Source organism: Gossypium raimondii, chromosome 3, assembly GCF_025698545.1.
Source record: "Gossypium raimondii isolate GPD5lz chromosome 3, ASM2569854v1, whole genome shotgun sequence".
Classification (NCBI taxonomy): domain Eukaryota; kingdom Viridiplantae; phylum Streptophyta; class Magnoliopsida; order Malvales; family Malvaceae; genus Gossypium; species Gossypium raimondii.
This window is the reverse complement of record NC_068567.1, coordinates 220288-238047: the sequence shown is the minus strand read 5'-3', so window position 1 is coordinate 238047 and position 17760 is coordinate 220288. Positions and strand designations below refer to the sequence as shown.

Genomic DNA, 17760 nt, shown 5'->3' with positions numbered 1-17760 from the left:
AGTTGAATTCATAAAGCGAAAGCGTTTTCATCTATTAAAGAGATCTCAATATTTGCATTCAATGGGATTTGAATCCTACTCCATTAATTCGGTAAAGCTCCCAAAGAAAACAAGAGACAAATCCCAAAGATAAAATCCAATATAAACGCTTCATGCCCAAAACAAATCTGGTGAGAGATCCATTGGTCTAGCTAGGAAGAGTCAATAACTATGGCTATTTAGTCTTAGTGGGATCCTATGTGGGACTACACCTTGCTTCAAAGCAGCACCATAAACATTACAAGCACCCAACAACAACCCCTGTCGATTAAACTCTTTAACCAACATGTCATACGATGTTCTACTTGGGATTTTACCATTTTCATACATAGTAACCAACACCACCAATGCCTCATGGATCTTTCCTTCAATACAAAGCCCTTGAATCACATTGTTAAAGGTTATCGTCCTAGGAATGTACCCCATTCCAATCATTTCCTTCAAATGGTAAACAGCCTCCTCCATTTTCCTCACCATACAAAGTGTTCGAATCATAAACCCATAGCTACTATGATCAATGATAGAATCCTTCTTCCGCATTTTATCGAACACTTGGTATGCATCTTGAACCAAGTCTTTTTCTTCCCATGATTTCATGCATAAACCTCTAAGCAAACTGCTCAGCATCTTTCCTTCAACTTCAAAGCCAATACCCATCATTTCTTTATACACTTTTAATGCAGCTCTTGTTTTTCCCCATTTCAGCAACCCACTCATTAAGGTGCTGTAACTAATACTATCAGGGCTGCAATTTTTGTCCTTCATAAGCTTTAACACTTTAAACCCATGTTGTGGCCTTCCTTCCTTGTTATAACCAGTGAAAAGAGTGTTGAAAATGACCACATTTGGTTCTAACCCCATAACCAAAGCTTGGTTAAGCAATTCCATTGCCTCATCTGATCTACCCACTTTACAAAAACCATCCATAATAGCTGTAAATGAATAAATATCAGGTTTTATTGATTCTTTCTCCATGTTCATCAACATTTCATGAGCTTGTTCGACTTTCCCAATATAACATAATCCCTTTAACAAGCAATTGTATGTTTGAACATTTGGTTTGCACCCAATTCCACCCATTAGTTCAAGAACTCGAAAAGCATACCCCAATTTGCCTCTTTTGCACAATGAATCAATGAGAATTGTAAATGTTATCACATTTGGATTGTACCCATTTTCCATCATGTGGTGTAAAACTCGTTGAGCTTCATCAAGGTCGTTTCTCTTACACAAGCATCTAATGATGATGGAAAATGTCCAACCATTCGGTGATAAACCCAAACCTGATGCATTGGAGAACAGTTCCACGGCTCGATCAGCCTCGTCTGCTGTAAGCAATGCCATTAACAGACCATTGAAAGCTGATAAGGTCCAATTGCTCGCATCTTTCTCCATCAAGCTGAGAATTCCATTCGTGTCTTTAAAGGGTATTGCTTTGATTTTGTCCAGGAAATTCACAACCCGAATTCTGGCTGTTCTTTCATCAGAGCAGCCTGGTGATGTTATGGTTCCATGAGCTTTGGAAGGCAATGAAACCATTGTAAGAACATGAAGCTTGCAACCATGGGTTCTCGTGGGATTGCAGAAAATGGAAGTATTATGAAATAGAGAAGACATGGCTGATTATGATTACAGAGAATAAGAGAGAGGTATGGTGGACAAAATCAGCTGAGTGGCAGGAAAGCGAACAAAACAGGGAAAAAGAGCCTTATCCAGATAAAGTAAACTTGAATCAAATCATTATTATAGGGCGCATATGTCTCAGATTATACACGAAAATAATTTGCATGAAATGATTTTTATATTTATTCATTAATAAAATATAACTTATTGTTATTTTTGTAGGTCAGAGATTAATATTATTATAGGCATATATCTCAGATTATACATTTTATTATTCATAAAAAAAAATTAACCCAAAATTTCGTAAAACATAAGCGTTGGCATCGACTGAATTCTGAATTTTGCAGCATTTCTTCATAATTTTTTTTTTTAATTTCTGATTTTCTTGTTGTTTCCATTCTTCTTCTTTTTCCAAGGTTGTTCATCTCTGGTTCTCCACCAGATCTATTATATTGTTGTTGTTTAAGAAGGTGATGGATAGAAATGCAATGACAATATCGATTTTATTGTTTTTAATCGTCACTGATGTTTCCAATGCTTCTTCGTCGTCGTCTTTGAAGCTTAGATACTTAGCTAATGAATCTCCATCAAAGAATGACACTGTTTCTACTTCTACAACGCCGCCTGTACGTTTCTTTTTCGTTCTACCAATCTAATCTATCTCCAGCATTTATTATTTCATTTATTATTTTCGTTTTTTGTTTTCATTCATCAAGAGATTAAGAAAAAACTATTTGTTGTTGGGATTTTAGAGCTCTCCGTTGCCAATTCTTATATCGGCTTCAGGCAAGAAGAAATTGAATCCAAAACTTGATCCGAATTCATCCAATAAAACGGATTTTTTGATGCCACTTCTCGGTGACAAGAAAGATCCAAAACCATTGGGTAAACCCAAGAAGGTGAGTGCATCTCCTCAAAAGGAAAAAGTTAGAGGAAACAATCCAAGTTTAACTTCAAATCCGAAAAGTGATAAAACAATGAAGGAAAATAAGGAGAAGAAAAATAATGTAGGTGGTGGAAACAATCTAAATAGTACAAACACTGTGAAAAGAGGTTATACAAACAAGGATAAGGAAAAGAAGAAGACGACAAAGTCAAATGTAATTGGAAATGATTCCAAGTCTGAGATTGATGATACATGTGCCGGCATAGCTAGTAGATGTGAAGATCAAAACTCTTTGATTGCATGCGTTAAGGGTTTTGGAACTGGTAATTTAATTTTCTCTTTATTATTCATTCAATGCATTGATGGAACTTCAAATAAGTTAATTATATGTGTTGTTTTGCCTTTATTATAGAAATGAGAAGTGGAATTGAGTATGCATTGAATGCCTAATAGAGTACTTATGTACAGTAAAAATTCTTGATTTTTAATCCTCTAAAATGATTGAAGAAATAGAGTTATGAAATGTTTGTAACTACTGGGGGAAGAAAGAAAATTTGTTTGGTAACTGTGTAATCCATGGACTGATTGTTAAAGTTGCATATGGCTACACCATTTGTACACTAATTGTGCAATCCCAAATTTCTTAACTTTTGGCTTTTGTTGTAGCCTTAAATTCGGGTTGATCCTTTATTGAACTGTCATTGCAACTTGTTCTGCTACTAAGGCTACTTGCAGTTATCCCTAAACAACATGGTCTGAATAAGCCATCTAGTTCTAGCTTAGGATTGAAATATTACTACAACCAAATATGATAATATCCTCTGCAAAACATGGATGATAGAGAGGCAATAACCTTCCTTCTATTTTCTTTTGAAGTTATTGATGTAAGGTGGTTTCAGCGAAAACAAATTGGAGGCTAAAACCTGGAGTCAATAAGGTAAAAACGGTGAGAATGTTCATGTTTCTTAATGGTGCAAAATTTAGGTATGATGGAAAAGATCAATACTAGGAATAGTGGATGACTACTTCCTTTTAGGAGTTGTTTCTCCACAGTGAAATATAAGTGATCGAAATCTTATTGTTAGGCATCTGGTTTTTTATGAAAATTAAAATCTTTAGAATATAAGGTTATGGTTTTCCTTTTCATGTGAATGTGTTGATTTAAATAATAAGGTTCTAGGTTTATTTCCATTAATACTTCTTATGTTGAGAACATATTTTGACAGATACAATAGATCAGTTAAGTGCTTGTTTTTATTTTCTCTGTCTCCTTTTTCTGTTGCTCACTATATTGTTCTCTCTTCCATCATCTTTCACAATCACTTCCCTTCTTCACCTTCTTCTCCATGACCTGTTCCTAGTTCCTTTTGTGTCCTTGTCTTGATTCACCACCCGATATGTAGTTTTAGCAACAGTGTCCCTTTATTTCTTTTCTTTTTCCTTTTTTTAACATGTATTGCATCTGTTAAGTATATTTCCATCCTCCATCAAACTTGACAACCCATGTTTGTGTTTTATATGTCATGTTAACTGTGTAAATATGACACTATAAAATTAGTAAACATGTGTTTATTAAAGCTATAGTGTTTCATGTCATGTCTACCTCCATAAATGCTTTTCCTTTTTAAATCTGACACGTCATCTAGTGGTGTTGAATTTTTTTTTTTTTTTGTCATTGTTGCCATAAGAAAAAGGGAAATTCATGCTAACAGTGATGTTTAATTCATATGTATTATCTAACCTTGTTCCATCCAAATGATAAACAATTAAAAGCAATAAATCAATAAGTGTTTGTTTGGAAATTTTCATTTTTACCACGTTGAAGGCTATAAAATAGTATATCTTGAGGTTTCATATTTACCACATCCTGGTTGGATTAAATATGGTATGCTAGTTTTGTCAAAAAAAATATGGTATGCTAGATTGTTACTCCAGTGTTAAGACTCCATTAGTAACATAATCTTTCCTACATTTTCTAATAGATGAATAATTAATTCCATTTCCTTATTCCTTTCCAGGGTCCAAAGAAGGGGTTGTTTTGGTCCATAATAAGGGAGAAAAAACTTTGAATGTCAATCTTATGGGCCCTTTTGGAGTATCTTTTCCCAAGAGACTTAGAGTACCAAAACATGGTATTGAAAAGGTATCGTCTTATCTTTCTCTCTTATGCTTTGTCACTCTTTCCTCATTATGTGAGACCTATTTCACGAGGAATAAGATTCAGAGTATATATATATATATTTGTTTTTGGTAGGCTATAACATGAGTATGGAAGAAATATTGTTGATGTTGGGACTTGGAACTTCAGATTTGTTAAGGTCGTCTCTTAAGATTGACCAAAAAAGGGTGACCTCTTAAGTATGACTAAATATAACATCTAAGTTAAGCTCTAATGTTAGATGAAAGCACTTAATAGGACTTTTCCCAATTGAATATTAAATATATTGTGTTCAATAACTTTGAGTTCATTAGGAAAGAAGATACACACTTTGACTCTGAAAAATGTTCCAAAAAGTGTTCATGCTGGTAAAAATGCCATGGAGGCCCTTGTACTAGAAGTTAAATTATATTTTGTGTAACACCCCTAACTCGTATCCGTCGCCGGAACAGGGTTATGGAGTATTACCAGAATAAACAGATTAAATACAAACATTTCATATTATTATTTAACATTCATGTCGGATATTATTCATAAAATCCTTATGAGAGCGCTCAAGGCTCAAATTTCACTTTAGAATCGAATCGAGACTAAATCGGAAACTCAGAGAATTTTTCGCGAAATTTCAAAATTTTCCAAGGCGCAGGGGACACACCCATGTGGTCAGGCCGTGTGGCTTACAAGGCCAAGTGACACACCCGTGTCTTAGGCCGTGTGGTATTTGAAGTAAGGCACACGGTCGTGTCCCCAGCCCGTGTAACTCTCTGACTTGCAATACATTTAAGTGCATGGGTTACACGGCCAAGCCACACGCCCGTGTGCCAGGCCGTGTGATCAATTCTGAGAATTCTGTTTTAAAATTTTAAGATGTAAGGGACACATGGCCAGGACACACGCCCATGTGCTGACACACGGCTGAGACACAAGCCTGTGTCTCTGCCCGTGTAGACAAAATAAGGTAATTTTCAAGCTTTATTCTTCGCCCAATTTCACATTTCACCTATATAAACATTTAAACACATTCAAGAGTCAATTCAAAATATTTAAACTTAGCCAAATTCAAGTCTTATGCATGACATATTAATACCAATGATCAAATGTCCAACTTACCAAGATAGCCTAATACTTATAAACATGTTTTACCAAATACACTATCATAAACTAATATCCAATATACTTATATGATTTTCCTCGTTCACCCCTTTAAACGTACTCATCAAGCATGTTAATACTATTTAAATATCAAAACATATCATTTAATAGTCATTTCAATGGCTAATTTCAACCAACATTAAATTGCCATCAACGGTAACCTTTAACCTGTACTTGCCATTATTACCAAAATTACTTTACTATTTATATATATACCGAAAAGTTCGGGGAATAGTATGATATAGCTTCAACCAGCTTCCAACATTTACAAGCCTCTGAGTACTATAAAACAGAGGAAATAATATAGAGTAAGCATTTAATACTTAGTAAATTCGTATAACGGGAAATTAACTTACCATTCATTTACTTATATAATAAACATGCATAATACATTCAAAGCAATTTGGCAATCAGCCTAACACATATAACCTCAACAAACATGTTAGTCATGTATTTCATGTGAATAACAAGAATAAGGATGAGCTCATCAAGTATCGAGTTTTCAAGTATTTCATGCATATACAGATAATAGTTTCATTTTGATTTCACATGTTCTCATGTCAGAGTTTCACTCGTTGAATCATTTGAAATCTCGATGGATACTTGGGTAGTACACCTGAAGTGTACAATACTATAAATCCATCAATTCATATCCGGGAGTGCTTTTATGAGCACTTAAACAAAAAGCTCTCTCTCAAGCATTATAACGGGAAACTCATTGAGCCTTATAACGGGAAGCTTATTTGGGAAATATAACGGGAAGCTCATAAAGAGCCTATAACGGGTAGCTCTAAAAAGCAATTAATGGGTATCTCCGAAGAGCAATTAATGAGAAACACCGAATAGCCATATAACGAGAAGTTCTAGCGAGCACTCACGGGAAGCTCACAAAGAGCCTTTAATCAGGAAGCTCACGAAGAGCCATATAACGGGACGCTCATAAGAGCTACGGTGTGCCCATAACACATGTAGGGTCACAACCAATCGGGATGCTCCAAATAGTATTTAACGGGAAGCTCGTAAAACACTATAATGGGAAGCTTGAGAGGGCTTGTAAGGAGACACTCTTTTAAGCTACGGTACATCCGCAACATATGTAGGAACACTACCATTTCGAGAAACAGAACCATGTATCCATCGAATCTCATTATCCAAACGGGACTTATTTAATTATTAGAGATTTTCAGTTATGAGATCAATTACATACACATTTATGCCATTTACACAATTTACATATTCAACACTCAATATAAGCATATAAATATACACAATTAAGTTACATGAACTTACCTCGACAATTGCTCGTGATTTGTAAACTACTAATTTGATACTTTTTCTTTTCCACGATCTAACTCCGTTTTTGATCTATCCGGATCTATACGAGTAAATTTAAGATCAATTTAATACAATTATATTCAATTCAATCCAAGTCACATCTTAGGCAAAATTATCGTTTTGCTCCTATACTTTTAATCAATAACGATTTCGTCCCTAGGCTCAGAAAGTGAAATTCATGCAATTTAAATCATTATCCCAAGCCTAGATATTTTCATATATATCAATAGCAGCTCATGGATTCCATGAAATTTTAGAATTTTCCATGAATTGAATAACTTTTCAATTTAATCCCTAAATCATGATTTCATCCAAAATCCTTTAATAAAATACCTTTAAATATTCATCAACATCTCAATTTCATCATCTAATAACTAAAATCATATAAAATTATCAATGGTATCTTCCAAAACTTTCAATAAAATAAAAACTAATGAAATGGTTAGTTGGACCTAATTGTAAAAGTCCCAAAACATAAAAATTTCAAGGAAAGAGTAAGAAGTAAACATACATGAAGCAAATATTGAAAAACCAGTAAAACCTTCTTCAATGGCTATTTTAGAACTGAAAAATGATGACGAAAATGTCTAGAATTTCAATTTCTCTTTTATTTCACTTAAATTTGGCAAAATTTACAATTTTGCCCTTATTTCACATCAATTCCTCGATTTTTCTATGCTTATGCCGCCTCAGCCATCCCATGTGGGTCCAGTTGCCCTTTTAGTCCTCTTTTATTTACTATTTAGGCTATTTAATCACTATTTCTTTAATTAGCAAGTTTTGCACATTTTTCAATTTAGTTCTTTTTAATTAATTAATTACCAAAACGTTAAATTTTCTAACTAAACTTTAATACTACCTTAATGACACCCCGTAAATATTTATAAAAATATTTATGGCTCGGTTTATAGGACCAAGGTCTCGATACCTATTTTCTAAATTACTTAACCTAATAAAGTCTTATAAAACACAAATTACTAATTTAAAAATATTTTAAAAACAACATTTGGCTCGTAAATATTAAATAATAAAAATTTACGAGCTTATTTTTCGGATTTGGTGGTCTCGAACCACTGTTTTCGACATTATTAAAAATCGAGTTGTTACATTTTGCGTCTTCTACTAAAAAATGGTCAATTTAGTCTATATACGTTAGATCAAAGAGCAAACTGATCATTCTTTTAAAAATTGGTCCTTATATGTTAGAATGAGGTACACATGGCACACCATATGTAACTGTTTGATTATTTCATTAGCCACACTAGTTTTAATAGTAAAAATAGATGAAATTTTTAACAGGAATGATTAATTTACTCTTTGATCTAACATACAGGAACTAATTTGCCCTTTTTTGAGTTAATGGGACAAAATACAATCTAACTCTTAATATAGGGACCTCCATGATACTTTTACCGTTCATGCTTAATAATTGTACCCCATTCCATGTGCTTATATGTATATTTGCTTGTTTGTTTCAGCTGAATATCTCTTTGACTATTAGTGAACCCATTGCGCTAGTGTTAACTGCTGGAAATGGAGATTGTTTCCTTCCTCTAAATGCTCAGGCATCTGAAACATACTTTTTCTCAAAGCTCCCATCGTATGACAAGCTGTTGACTCCGATAAATGGTGCCTACTTCTTGATTGTAGCATTTATAATATTTGGAGGATCATTGGCTTGTTGCATGTTTAGGAAAAGTAGACGACATGATAGTGGTATTCCTTACCAAGAGCTAGAAATGGGATTGCCTGAATCTATGGCAACTACCAATGTAGAAACAGCTGAAGGTTGGGACCAGGTTTGGGATGATGATTGGGACGAAGACATGGCTGTGAGGTCACCATTGGGACGAAATGTAGCTAATATATCAACAAATGGCCTCACTGTTAGGTCTTCAAATAAAGATGGCTGGGAGAATGATTGGGATGATTAGCCTTAATTTTTCTTTTAGGGTAAACTACACCGGTAGCCACCCAACTATTCAAAATTTTCTTTTTTTGGTCAGTTCAATTCTAACAGAAAGATAACTTTTGTCAGCTTTTAAAATTGGCACAATAGTAACTTTCACCCTTAACATTTATACATTGTATCAATTTAGTCTTGATTCCAAAAAAAAATAATCCTCAACATTTACACATTGTGTAATTTGGTCCTTTTTTGCAAGTTTACTTTTATTTGTGATATTGAGGGTTAATTTTAAAAGAATGAGGAAAGATGAAAAGTATTATCTTTGGATTTTCAAGTGTTTCTATTTTTGGTATATTTCGATCAAATGTAGTTTATAGATTTGTTTTTTAGCTTTTTAGGTGAAAGTGTCACAAAGAAAAGCAAAATTTAAAAGGATCAAATTACACAATATATAAATGTTGAGGGTTAATTTTTAGAATCAAGACTAAATTGACATGATGTATAAATGCTAAGGGTTAAAGTTGTTATTATGGAAATTTTAAAACCTATTAGAGCATCTTTCCGTCAACCATTTAACAACTAGTGACCAAAAAATAAAAAAAAATCGAATAGTTAAATAAATTTTATATTTTTTTATAGTTGAGTGACTAAAAAAGAAATTTACCATTTTTTTGGTGAATACAAGTGTAATTTACCTTTTCTTTTATAGGAGAAAGTGAATCACTTGACATCAAAAGAGATAGGAGTGGTAACTTGATATAGAAATTGTTTATTGGTTCAAGCATTTGCCCTTGCCAGTTGCCACCTTAAATATAAGTTCTAATTATGATTTTAATCCCTATGCAATGCTAAAATATGGGGTTTTGATTTCTCAACTCTAATTTCACATACTTTGTTTCTCTATTTTTGTACTTTTATTAGCAGGCTGAAATTAGCACTGTGAACTACTGCCATAAAAAGTGCACTGGGTAGAAACTATGAAAATTAAAAAGAAAAAAAATATTTTTTTCTTATCTATTTTAATCAAAAAAATTTAAGTATCTTAAATATTCCACGTGATATTATTATTAATCAGTTTCAAATAATTCGTTTCGTTATTATTGTATATTATTTTAAACGCACCTTAAGTTCTAAATAGGTAGTTTCAGACGCATACTATGCGATAGAATTTCTAGTTTATATTGTTGTTATGGTTAAAAATATAGCAAGGTAGAAAAATAGGTTATAAAGTGTTTTTGTCCATGTACTTGTATCTAATTCAAGACTTAGTCCCTGTATTTTAAAAGTTAAAATTTCAATCCCCATACTTTTTTAATTTAAAACCCTAACCCAATCATTATTGTCGTTAATGATTTCATCAAATTTTGTTAATTATATGTCATGTCATATGAAGACAGTCTAATTAAAATTTTAAGTTGATAAATTCGATAGAAAATACTTATGGTTTTAATGATTGAATTGAGATTTTTAAAAAAGATCAAATTTTTAACTTTTTAAGTACAATGATTAAATCTTTTTTTTCAAAGAACATGAACTAACAACATATTTTAACAAAAAAATTACTATGAATGTACCCGGAGGTCCCTCTATTATAGGGACTTGATAAAACTAGTCCATCTACCATTAAATGGATCAATTTAGTCCCTATATAATTAAAAAATCAAATAAGGTCAAATTAGAATAGATTAACATTCATTGTTTAAAAAGATAATTTATTTTTTAAAAATATAATTTTAAATTTTTTATGGTTTTGTAAATGAAATATTTTATTTTGAGTTGAACTACAATTGACAAAATAATTTAAGACATTTTTTTTATATAGAAACAATTACAATTGGGACTTATTTGACTGTTTTTAATAGTATATGGACTAAATTGTTAAATTTTAATAATAAATGAACTAATTTGATCTAGTCACTATAATAGAGCACCTCCCACGAACTTTAAGAAATCCACCAGCCGAGAGTGGAGGATCACAGCTACCACCCACCACGATTCTACTGGTCATGGGTCCGGCTGGTATAATTTTTTCTATTACGTGTCATCATAACATAGCATCTCAAGAACACGTTGGTGACAGAGTTTCACTAGCGACGTCGTTTCAACACCTTTTATATTTTCTTAAAGAACTCCAATAGAACCTTTTAAAAAGTTAAATTGTACTATTAGGTCCTTATACTTTATGAAAATTGTAGATTTAATCGATATACTTTAATTTATTATCTTAAATTTTTATACTTTTTAAAATTTAAAATTTAAGTCCTTACCAAATGATAATTATTAAATCTATTAAGTATTACCATTTTCAAAATCGACGTGGAAAATATTTTATCATTTATGTAATATCTTGTCAGCTTGTTATTTTCATGCTACTCACTAAAAATCTAATTAAGAGACTAATGACTATCATTTGCATTAAGATTAAAATTTCAAAATTAAAAAAAAGTAAAAAGTACTTAAAATGATCAAATTGGAGAAAATGGAAAAAACACGGGACTAATAGCAAAATTATTTCTCGAATATGTCGCCCATTCCTTGCTTTTATCCCATTTGTCTCTAATACAAAAAATCAAAGGTTCACCGCAGAAAGTTGGAAATTTTGGTAATACTGGAAATGTTGTCGATCAAAAACCCTAACCCTAGCTCCGGTTTGGAGCCCTTGAAGAGGTTCCATCGTGCTTCTTCTTCTTCTTCTCCGATGGCACTTTGCTCGTCACCGTCGTTACGGCTCAGATCGCCGGCTTACAGAGTCTCTCTCGCCGCTCCCAAAGGATTTGTAGTTGGTTTTCGCTCACTCCATTCACGGCTTCCCTTCCACCATTCCGTCGTCGCTTTCGCAGCTTCTCACGAGGAATCTGTAAGTTCTAATTCAAATCACTTCTCCTTTTTTTGTAGTTATTGGTAATGGTAGTATTAAATGGTTTTCTTTTTAACTTTTGGGGTTTAGAAGCATTCAGAAATGGAAGTTGATAGAGAAAAGGATGAATTGGAAACTGAGAGCGAAGAAGAATCAAACGAAGCATGGAAACAAGCTTTAGCTTCGTTTAAGGAACAAGCTTTGAAGTTGCAAAGCGTATCCCTTGAAGCTTACGAAGTTCACTCCAAGAAAGCTTTGATTACTCTTAAAGAAACTTCGGAGGTTCTCAAGGTTCAAGCTGAAAAGGCAAGAAATGATTTGACTGAAGTAGTCAAAGAAATGAGTGAAGAAGGCAAAGAATACCTCTCAACGGCTGCCGAGAATTCCCCTCCTGAAGTCAAAGAAATCGTTGAGACCTTCTCTTCCTCCGCCGAAGATTTCAATGACGTTTCCAAAGTTCATGACTTTCATGTCGGTATACCTTATGGTATGGTGTTTACTTTGGATTCTTTTTATTTTTTATTTTACATGAACTGTGTTCCATCAATTCAACCATCGAAATTTGTTTTGTGTATTTGGTTTTGGGCAGGTTTTATTCTTTCAGTTGGGGGATTTCTTTCTTTCATGGTGACAGGGAGTATATCTGCCATTAGGTTTGGTATTATTCTAGGTGGAGCTCTTTTGGCATTAAGCGTATCGAGCTTAAAATCTCATAAAAGAGGAGAGTCGTCTCCTCTTGCCATCAAAGGACAAGCAGGTTGCTACAATTTCCTTAATTTGCATGAATTCTACTATCAGTTATGTTGTATTAATGGGATTATGTTTTCTGCAGTGATCTCATCTGTACTACTTTTGAGGGAGTTAAGCTTGCTGATTCGGGTGGGGCTTCTATCTTTGTGTATAAAACCTTTGTTTACCTTACTGTCTCCTTATTTACAATTATTCTTTTTTGCAGAGATCAACTCTGTGCTCCTTTCTCACAACCGTTATCAGGTTAATATAACACTTTCCATATTTTAAAACTTATCTGTGGCTAAGGGTTTGATGTTGATGACTATAAGTTTCCATCCCTTCGGTTTTCTGAAACATAATTAGCTTTGCTGCATGTGTTAATTTTCATTAGTGTGCGGTATATCTTTAGTTTGTGAAGGCAGTAAAGAAAAGTTCAAGTTGTCTAACAGCTTGCTTTTTTATATGCAGTGGTGCAGTGGTAGCATTCTATATGTATAAGCTTCTATCAAAGGACAAGCCTCGCTTGGAACCTGGGACAGGAAATTGATGTGTGCTCTTTTGAGGTTAGTTTATTTTGATATGCATGTTCTGCGCCCTCTGTTTTTTCCAGGTTAGTTTATTTTGATATGCATGTTCTGCGCCCTCTGTTTTTTCCCAACATGTACATATACGACATGTTTTATCACCATCTATGGCCACTGTCTGGTTCATTGTTGGAAACTTGTCTGTTCATTACCTCTTTTCTTTTATCATAAGAGCTCAAATGTGCTGCATATAGAGCTGGTTTTGAGTATTGAGCAAACCAATATGCGCCTATTCATTTCTTTTCGTTGTTTTTACATGAGTTTAGGTCAATCTGAATTGTGCTATTTCGGGTTTTTTTTTTTGGTCATTTCGGGTTCAGGTTGTTTTGTGTTTAGTTTGTGGATGGTTTTGGGTTGTTGGCTTGATCAAATCAGGTTTGTGTTTGGGTTTTCGGATGTGATTCAGAATTGACAGGTATACTCGAGAAGCATTCCCTCCCCCATGCACCCACCGACACTCTGTTTCTCCGTAGATATTGAATCAAATCTTTTTAAGGAAGTGTACTTCCATCCATTTCTGATTCCAGTGCTGAAATATTCCAGTTTTCGTTTACATTTTTCTGAGAAGTTTAATCTTAAACTGGCCCAGGGAGTGATAAAAGAACATATAAATGCTGCATTATTCTAGGCTCCGAAGAAAGCAGAATCAATAGCCAAAGAACAAAGTAGAAGCTCTTGAAGAATGTGGAGTTGCAGCATTGTAGGTTTTCGTGCGACTTAGTTTTGTTTGTTCCGATTTGTTGTGAAACCATTAGGATATATTATATGAAAGATTGTTGTGAGAGGTAATTTAAAAGAATGGTATGAGAGAGTGTTTCAAGATGATATGATGAAAATGGTTTTTTGGTTCTTACTATATGTCCATTCTAACAGTAATGCGGATTTCTTGCCTGTTAAACTGTTATAAAAAGGTGAATAAAAAAAAAATCATGGTTTCATATCAAATTGTTGTAATGTGAATTTTGTTGGTAGTGGTTAATATTAAAAATCATCTTGGAAGCCTCCATTCATACAAATTCACTGTTCTAGTGACATGCTTGTTTCATCTTGTTTTGGTTCCTATTTTGTAACATTAAGGCCTACTTCTCAAAAGCATTTTTGGGATAAACTATTTTTTAGAGATAAAGTGCTTCTCCCAAGTCATTTTTTTTTTTAAAATTGAAAATTTTAGTTTCTCTCCAAAAGTATTTTTGAGAATATTCTTAAATTAAGCTTAAGTTTTGAGCTTAACTAATTTAAAATCTTTAAAGGTTTGATTAAATTTCTTAAAAGCTTTAAAGAAAATTTTCAAAAACTGCCGGTCCCCGAAAATTATGGTTGAATTATGAGTTCAACAACAATTAAAATTTGATAAAAATAAAGATTATAAAATGGTTTAATTATAAGATATTGAATTTCATTGTCCAGATTGACTAATATCCCATCCCATTAGAAAGAGGGGAGTTAAGATGAAGCCTAAATGCCAAATGGAAGTTCATTTGTTTGTAAGTAGATGCATATGGGCTCAAATCTTTACTCCACTGCAGCAAAGGAAACCAAAGAATGGCTTTCTGATCCACCAACAACACCATCTCAAGAATGGGCCATCAAAGACAAACAACAACAACACTGGATGCTATTTATTATATGCCTTTCATTTTGTCTAATATGCTTCTAAACTCATCTGCTCTTTAGTTTTTTGTTTACTTAGTATTTCACTAAAAAGCTTCGAAATTTTCCAGAAATTGGTTGGAATATTTCACCGAACTTATCAACGAGATCTTGAGGCTGAAACTTTAGGATTTTGATATCCTAAATTCGACTCTTGCTATTTATTTTTCATATATATAATTACAATACAAACCATATTGATAAAATATAACGAATGTGATGACCTGATAGTCAGGGTGTTCACCGCCTCAGCTGTGGTCCGAGTTCAAGTCGTGTTTGTTGTTCGGGTTTTGTCCTATTATTGTAATTCGCCCAAAAAAACTAAAAATCAAATTAAAAAATATTAAAGGGAGAAAGCAGGTAGAGAATAGCTTCCTTAATTTAAGATTTAATGTTGGTTGTGTAGAATAGTGGGATCCAATTAAACTTTCACGTTAGGGTTTTGAATTCAAAAGCAGATTTAGGTAAAACCAGAGATGTGAACATGGAATTTTTGTCCTGTTCAGACCTTTGGAAAAATATGGAACATAATCCTTAAAGTTGATGCAGACAAGGATGGGTTGTTGTAAGAATTTCTTTCATTTTCATCATACTGCTTTTTGTCATTTCCACAAATCTCCATTCTTTCTAATCCATGGATGGATGGGTCTCTCTTTAGAATTTTCTTTTGCCTTTGCATTTTCCAACACGCCATGGACTCTCAATAACCCCTTTTTTTAAAATGAAATTTAATAATTCTACATGTTACTTGATAAATTGAAAATACGGAAAAGTTAAGTGTTGAAAATTTCGCACTTTTTCATTAAAAAAATTCTACAATTTATATATTCTATTGTGAATTATCGAACCGGTTATTAAATGTGTTTAAAAATTTTTTTAAATAAATAAATTATAAAATAAGGATTAGAGGCGAAATCAGGGGCTGACAGGGCCCTGACTCTCCTAAAAGGAAAATTCTTTTATTTAGGCATTTTGAAATCTTTAAAATTTTAAATTAGTAAAGGTAAAATTGCACTTTGGTCCACTTAAAATGATAAAAAGTTGATTTAATCCTTTAAAAAATATAAAGATAGAGGCTATTAAAATCGTAAAAATTACAATTTAATTTCACCCCCTAAAAAAGTTTTCTGGCTTCGCCCTTGATGAGGGTGGGAGGCATCTGAAGCCATAAAAAGTTTTCCGAAGACAGTTTCAAATTATAAATGTTTAAAAGAGTTAAAATGTAATTTTATCATTATATTTATATAAAATTTCACAACTTCTTAAAGGACTAAACTATAAAATTTCTATTTTTGGAGGGTTAGAAGTGAACTTTAAATTTTAGGGGGTGAATGAAAATATACCATCGGATTAACTTAAGAATATTGAAATATCTAAAGAGATTAAAGGAAATATTTCTATTTTGAGAGGTCAAGGATCTATCTGCCTCCCTCGTCCTTGTATTACACCTAGGGGTGTTCATTCGGTTAATCAACCCGAAATAACATTAACTGAATTAACCGACCTTTCAAAATTTTTAACTGTTAACCGAACCGAAATTTTTTCGGTTAATTCGGTCGGTTAACCAAATTAACCGAAAATTATATATTTTTTATTTTTGGTTAAAAATTAACCGAATTACCCGAATTGAATCACTACATAATTAAATTATTTTTAGACTTTTAGACTTTAGTTTTAGTTTTAGTTTTAGAATTTTATTTTTATTTATTAAATGATTTGTAATTTTTATGATTGGGTTGGGTTGGGTAATTGGGTTGGGTTGAATACTTGAGTTTGGATTGAGTTTAGATGAATACTTGAATAGTGGGCCTATTTATATATTATAATTTTATTTATTAATTTTTTCGGTTAAATCGAAAAAATTCGGTTAACCCGACCGGTTTCGAACCGAATTAACTGTTAACCGAAAAATCAAAAAATAATTAACCGACCCCCGACCGAAAAAATTCGGTTAACCGACCGATTAACCAAATTCGGTCGGTTAACCGAATTTTTTTGGTTTTACCCGAATTTTGCACACCCCTAATTACACCACAGGCGAGGGGGAATGCAAGAAGGTAAACTGTCTTTAGCAGTTAGTTCTCCTACAATTGATAAATTTATTTTTAAATCCCTTGAAGAATTATAAAATTATAAATTAGTATAACTTTAAAATTATTTTTAATTTTTTAAAAAATTATAATTCAACCCCAATTTAAAAAAAAAAGAGTTGCCTTCGACCCGATGGGCACGGTTGACCTAAAATCTAGTCTCTTAAAAAGCAAAAATTCAATCGTGTGCTGTGGGTGACCATTGCTGTCCTAAAAGAACTTCCCCATCTCTTTTGTCTAACATAATGGCCTCCATTTACATACATATATATGCATCATTCTCATTTTATGGGTGCCATTCATATTTCTACTCTCTCTTTATATATTATTATAATTTTTTATTAAATTCATCACACGATATTAATCGGTTATTAACTTGATATTTTAATCGATTTCAAGTCGAACCTACACCATTTACATGGATAAAATTTTAATTTTACAACTCAATCAAGTTTTATTTTAATATATTTTATACATTTTGGTTTTATTATGCATACATTATTACTTCCATCGATTCGATATATTGATAAATTTATTGATTAAGTTGGTACTTAAATGTCATTTTACTCACAATTTAATTTATTTTTTATTTTAATATCATTAATATTTCATGTGTTTATTATTTATTATATGTTATTTTTAATCATATTTCTTTTTCTTTTTTTTGGTACAGTAATAGACTAAAACATATCTAATTGAACGAGCTTAACAGCTTCAACTCTCTTCCATACTCGAATTATAGGTA

At 32.6% G+C, this 17760-nt stretch overlaps 3 protein-coding genes across 6 annotated transcripts; 2 read left to right on the top strand and 1 right to left on the bottom strand.

The window, feature by feature from the left end:
• Positions 1 to 201: 201 nt before the first annotated feature.
• Positions 202 to 1656, bottom strand: LOC105796282 (pentatricopeptide repeat-containing protein At5g41170, mitochondrial). The gene has a single exon (XM_012625895.2). It carries the CDS (start codon positions 1654 to 1656, stop codon positions 202 to 204), a length of 1455 nt encoding a protein of 484 aa, XP_012481349.1.
• A 137-nt stretch (positions 1657 to 1793) lies between these two features.
• Positions 1794 to 9337, top strand: LOC105796283 (uncharacterized). Its single transcript, XM_012625896.2, has 4 exons — positions 1794 to 2288; positions 2415 to 2871; positions 4567 to 4691; positions 8672 to 9337. Exons 1-4 carry the CDS (start codon positions 2136 to 2138, stop codon positions 9125 to 9127), a joined length of 1191 nt encoding a protein of 396 aa, XP_012481350.2. The 5' UTR covers positions 1794 to 2135; the 3' UTR covers positions 9128 to 9337.
• Positions 9338 to 11652: 2315 nt separating this feature from the next.
• Positions 11653 to 14128, top strand: LOC105796277 (protein FATTY ACID EXPORT 3, chloroplastic). Of its 4 annotated transcripts, none has more exons than XM_012625886.2 (7): positions 11653 to 11959; positions 12053 to 12446; positions 12549 to 12716; positions 12792 to 12838; positions 12915 to 12952; positions 13160 to 13254; positions 13682 to 14128. In XM_012625886.2, the coding sequence occupies exons 1-6, from the start codon at positions 11717 to 11719 to the stop codon at positions 13236 to 13238; spliced, it is 969 nt and encodes a 322-aa protein (XP_012481340.1). In that variant the 5' UTR covers positions 11653 to 11716; the 3' UTR covers positions 13239 to 13254; positions 13682 to 14128. The 4 variants fall into 4 exon arrangements, with proteins under 4 accessions (XP_012481340.1, XP_012481336.1, XP_012481334.1 ...); XM_012625882.2 differs by having other exon boundaries at positions 11654 to 11959; positions 12050 to 12446; positions 13865 to 14128; XM_012625880.2 differs by having other exon boundaries at positions 11654 to 11959; positions 12050 to 12446.
• The last annotated feature ends 3632 nt before the right edge of the window (positions 14129 to 17760 follow it).

Excerpts from the sequence above, each read along its gene's own strand:
- LOC105796282 (XM_012625895.2), bottom strand. The coding sequence starts at position 1,656 with ATGTCTTCTCTATTTCATAATACTTCCATTTTCTGCAATCCCACGAGA.
- LOC105796283 (XM_012625896.2), top strand. The coding sequence starts at position 2,136 with ATGGATAGAAATGCAATGACAATATCGATTTTATTGTTTTTAATCGTC. Across the intron at positions 2,289-2,414 it reads CTACTTCTACAACGCCGCCT|AGCTCTCCGTTGCCAATTCT; the intron begins GTACGTTTCTTT and ends TTGGGATTTTAG. Across the intron at positions 2,872-4,566 it reads CGTTAAGGGTTTTGGAACTG|GGTCCAAAGAAGGGGTTGTT; the intron begins GTAATTTAATTT and ends ATTCCTTTCCAG.
- LOC105796277 (XM_012625882.2), top strand. The coding sequence starts at position 11,717 with ATGTTGTCGATCAAAAACCCTAACCCTAGCTCCGGTTTGGAGCCCTTG. Across the intron at positions 12,447-12,548 it reads TCATGTCGGTATACCTTATG|GTTTTATTCTTTCAGTTGGG; the intron begins GTATGGTGTTTA and ends GGTTTTGGGCAG. Across the intron at positions 12,953-13,159 it reads TTTCTCACAACCGTTATCAG|TGGTGCAGTGGTAGCATTCT; the intron begins GTTAATATAACA and ends TTTTATATGCAG.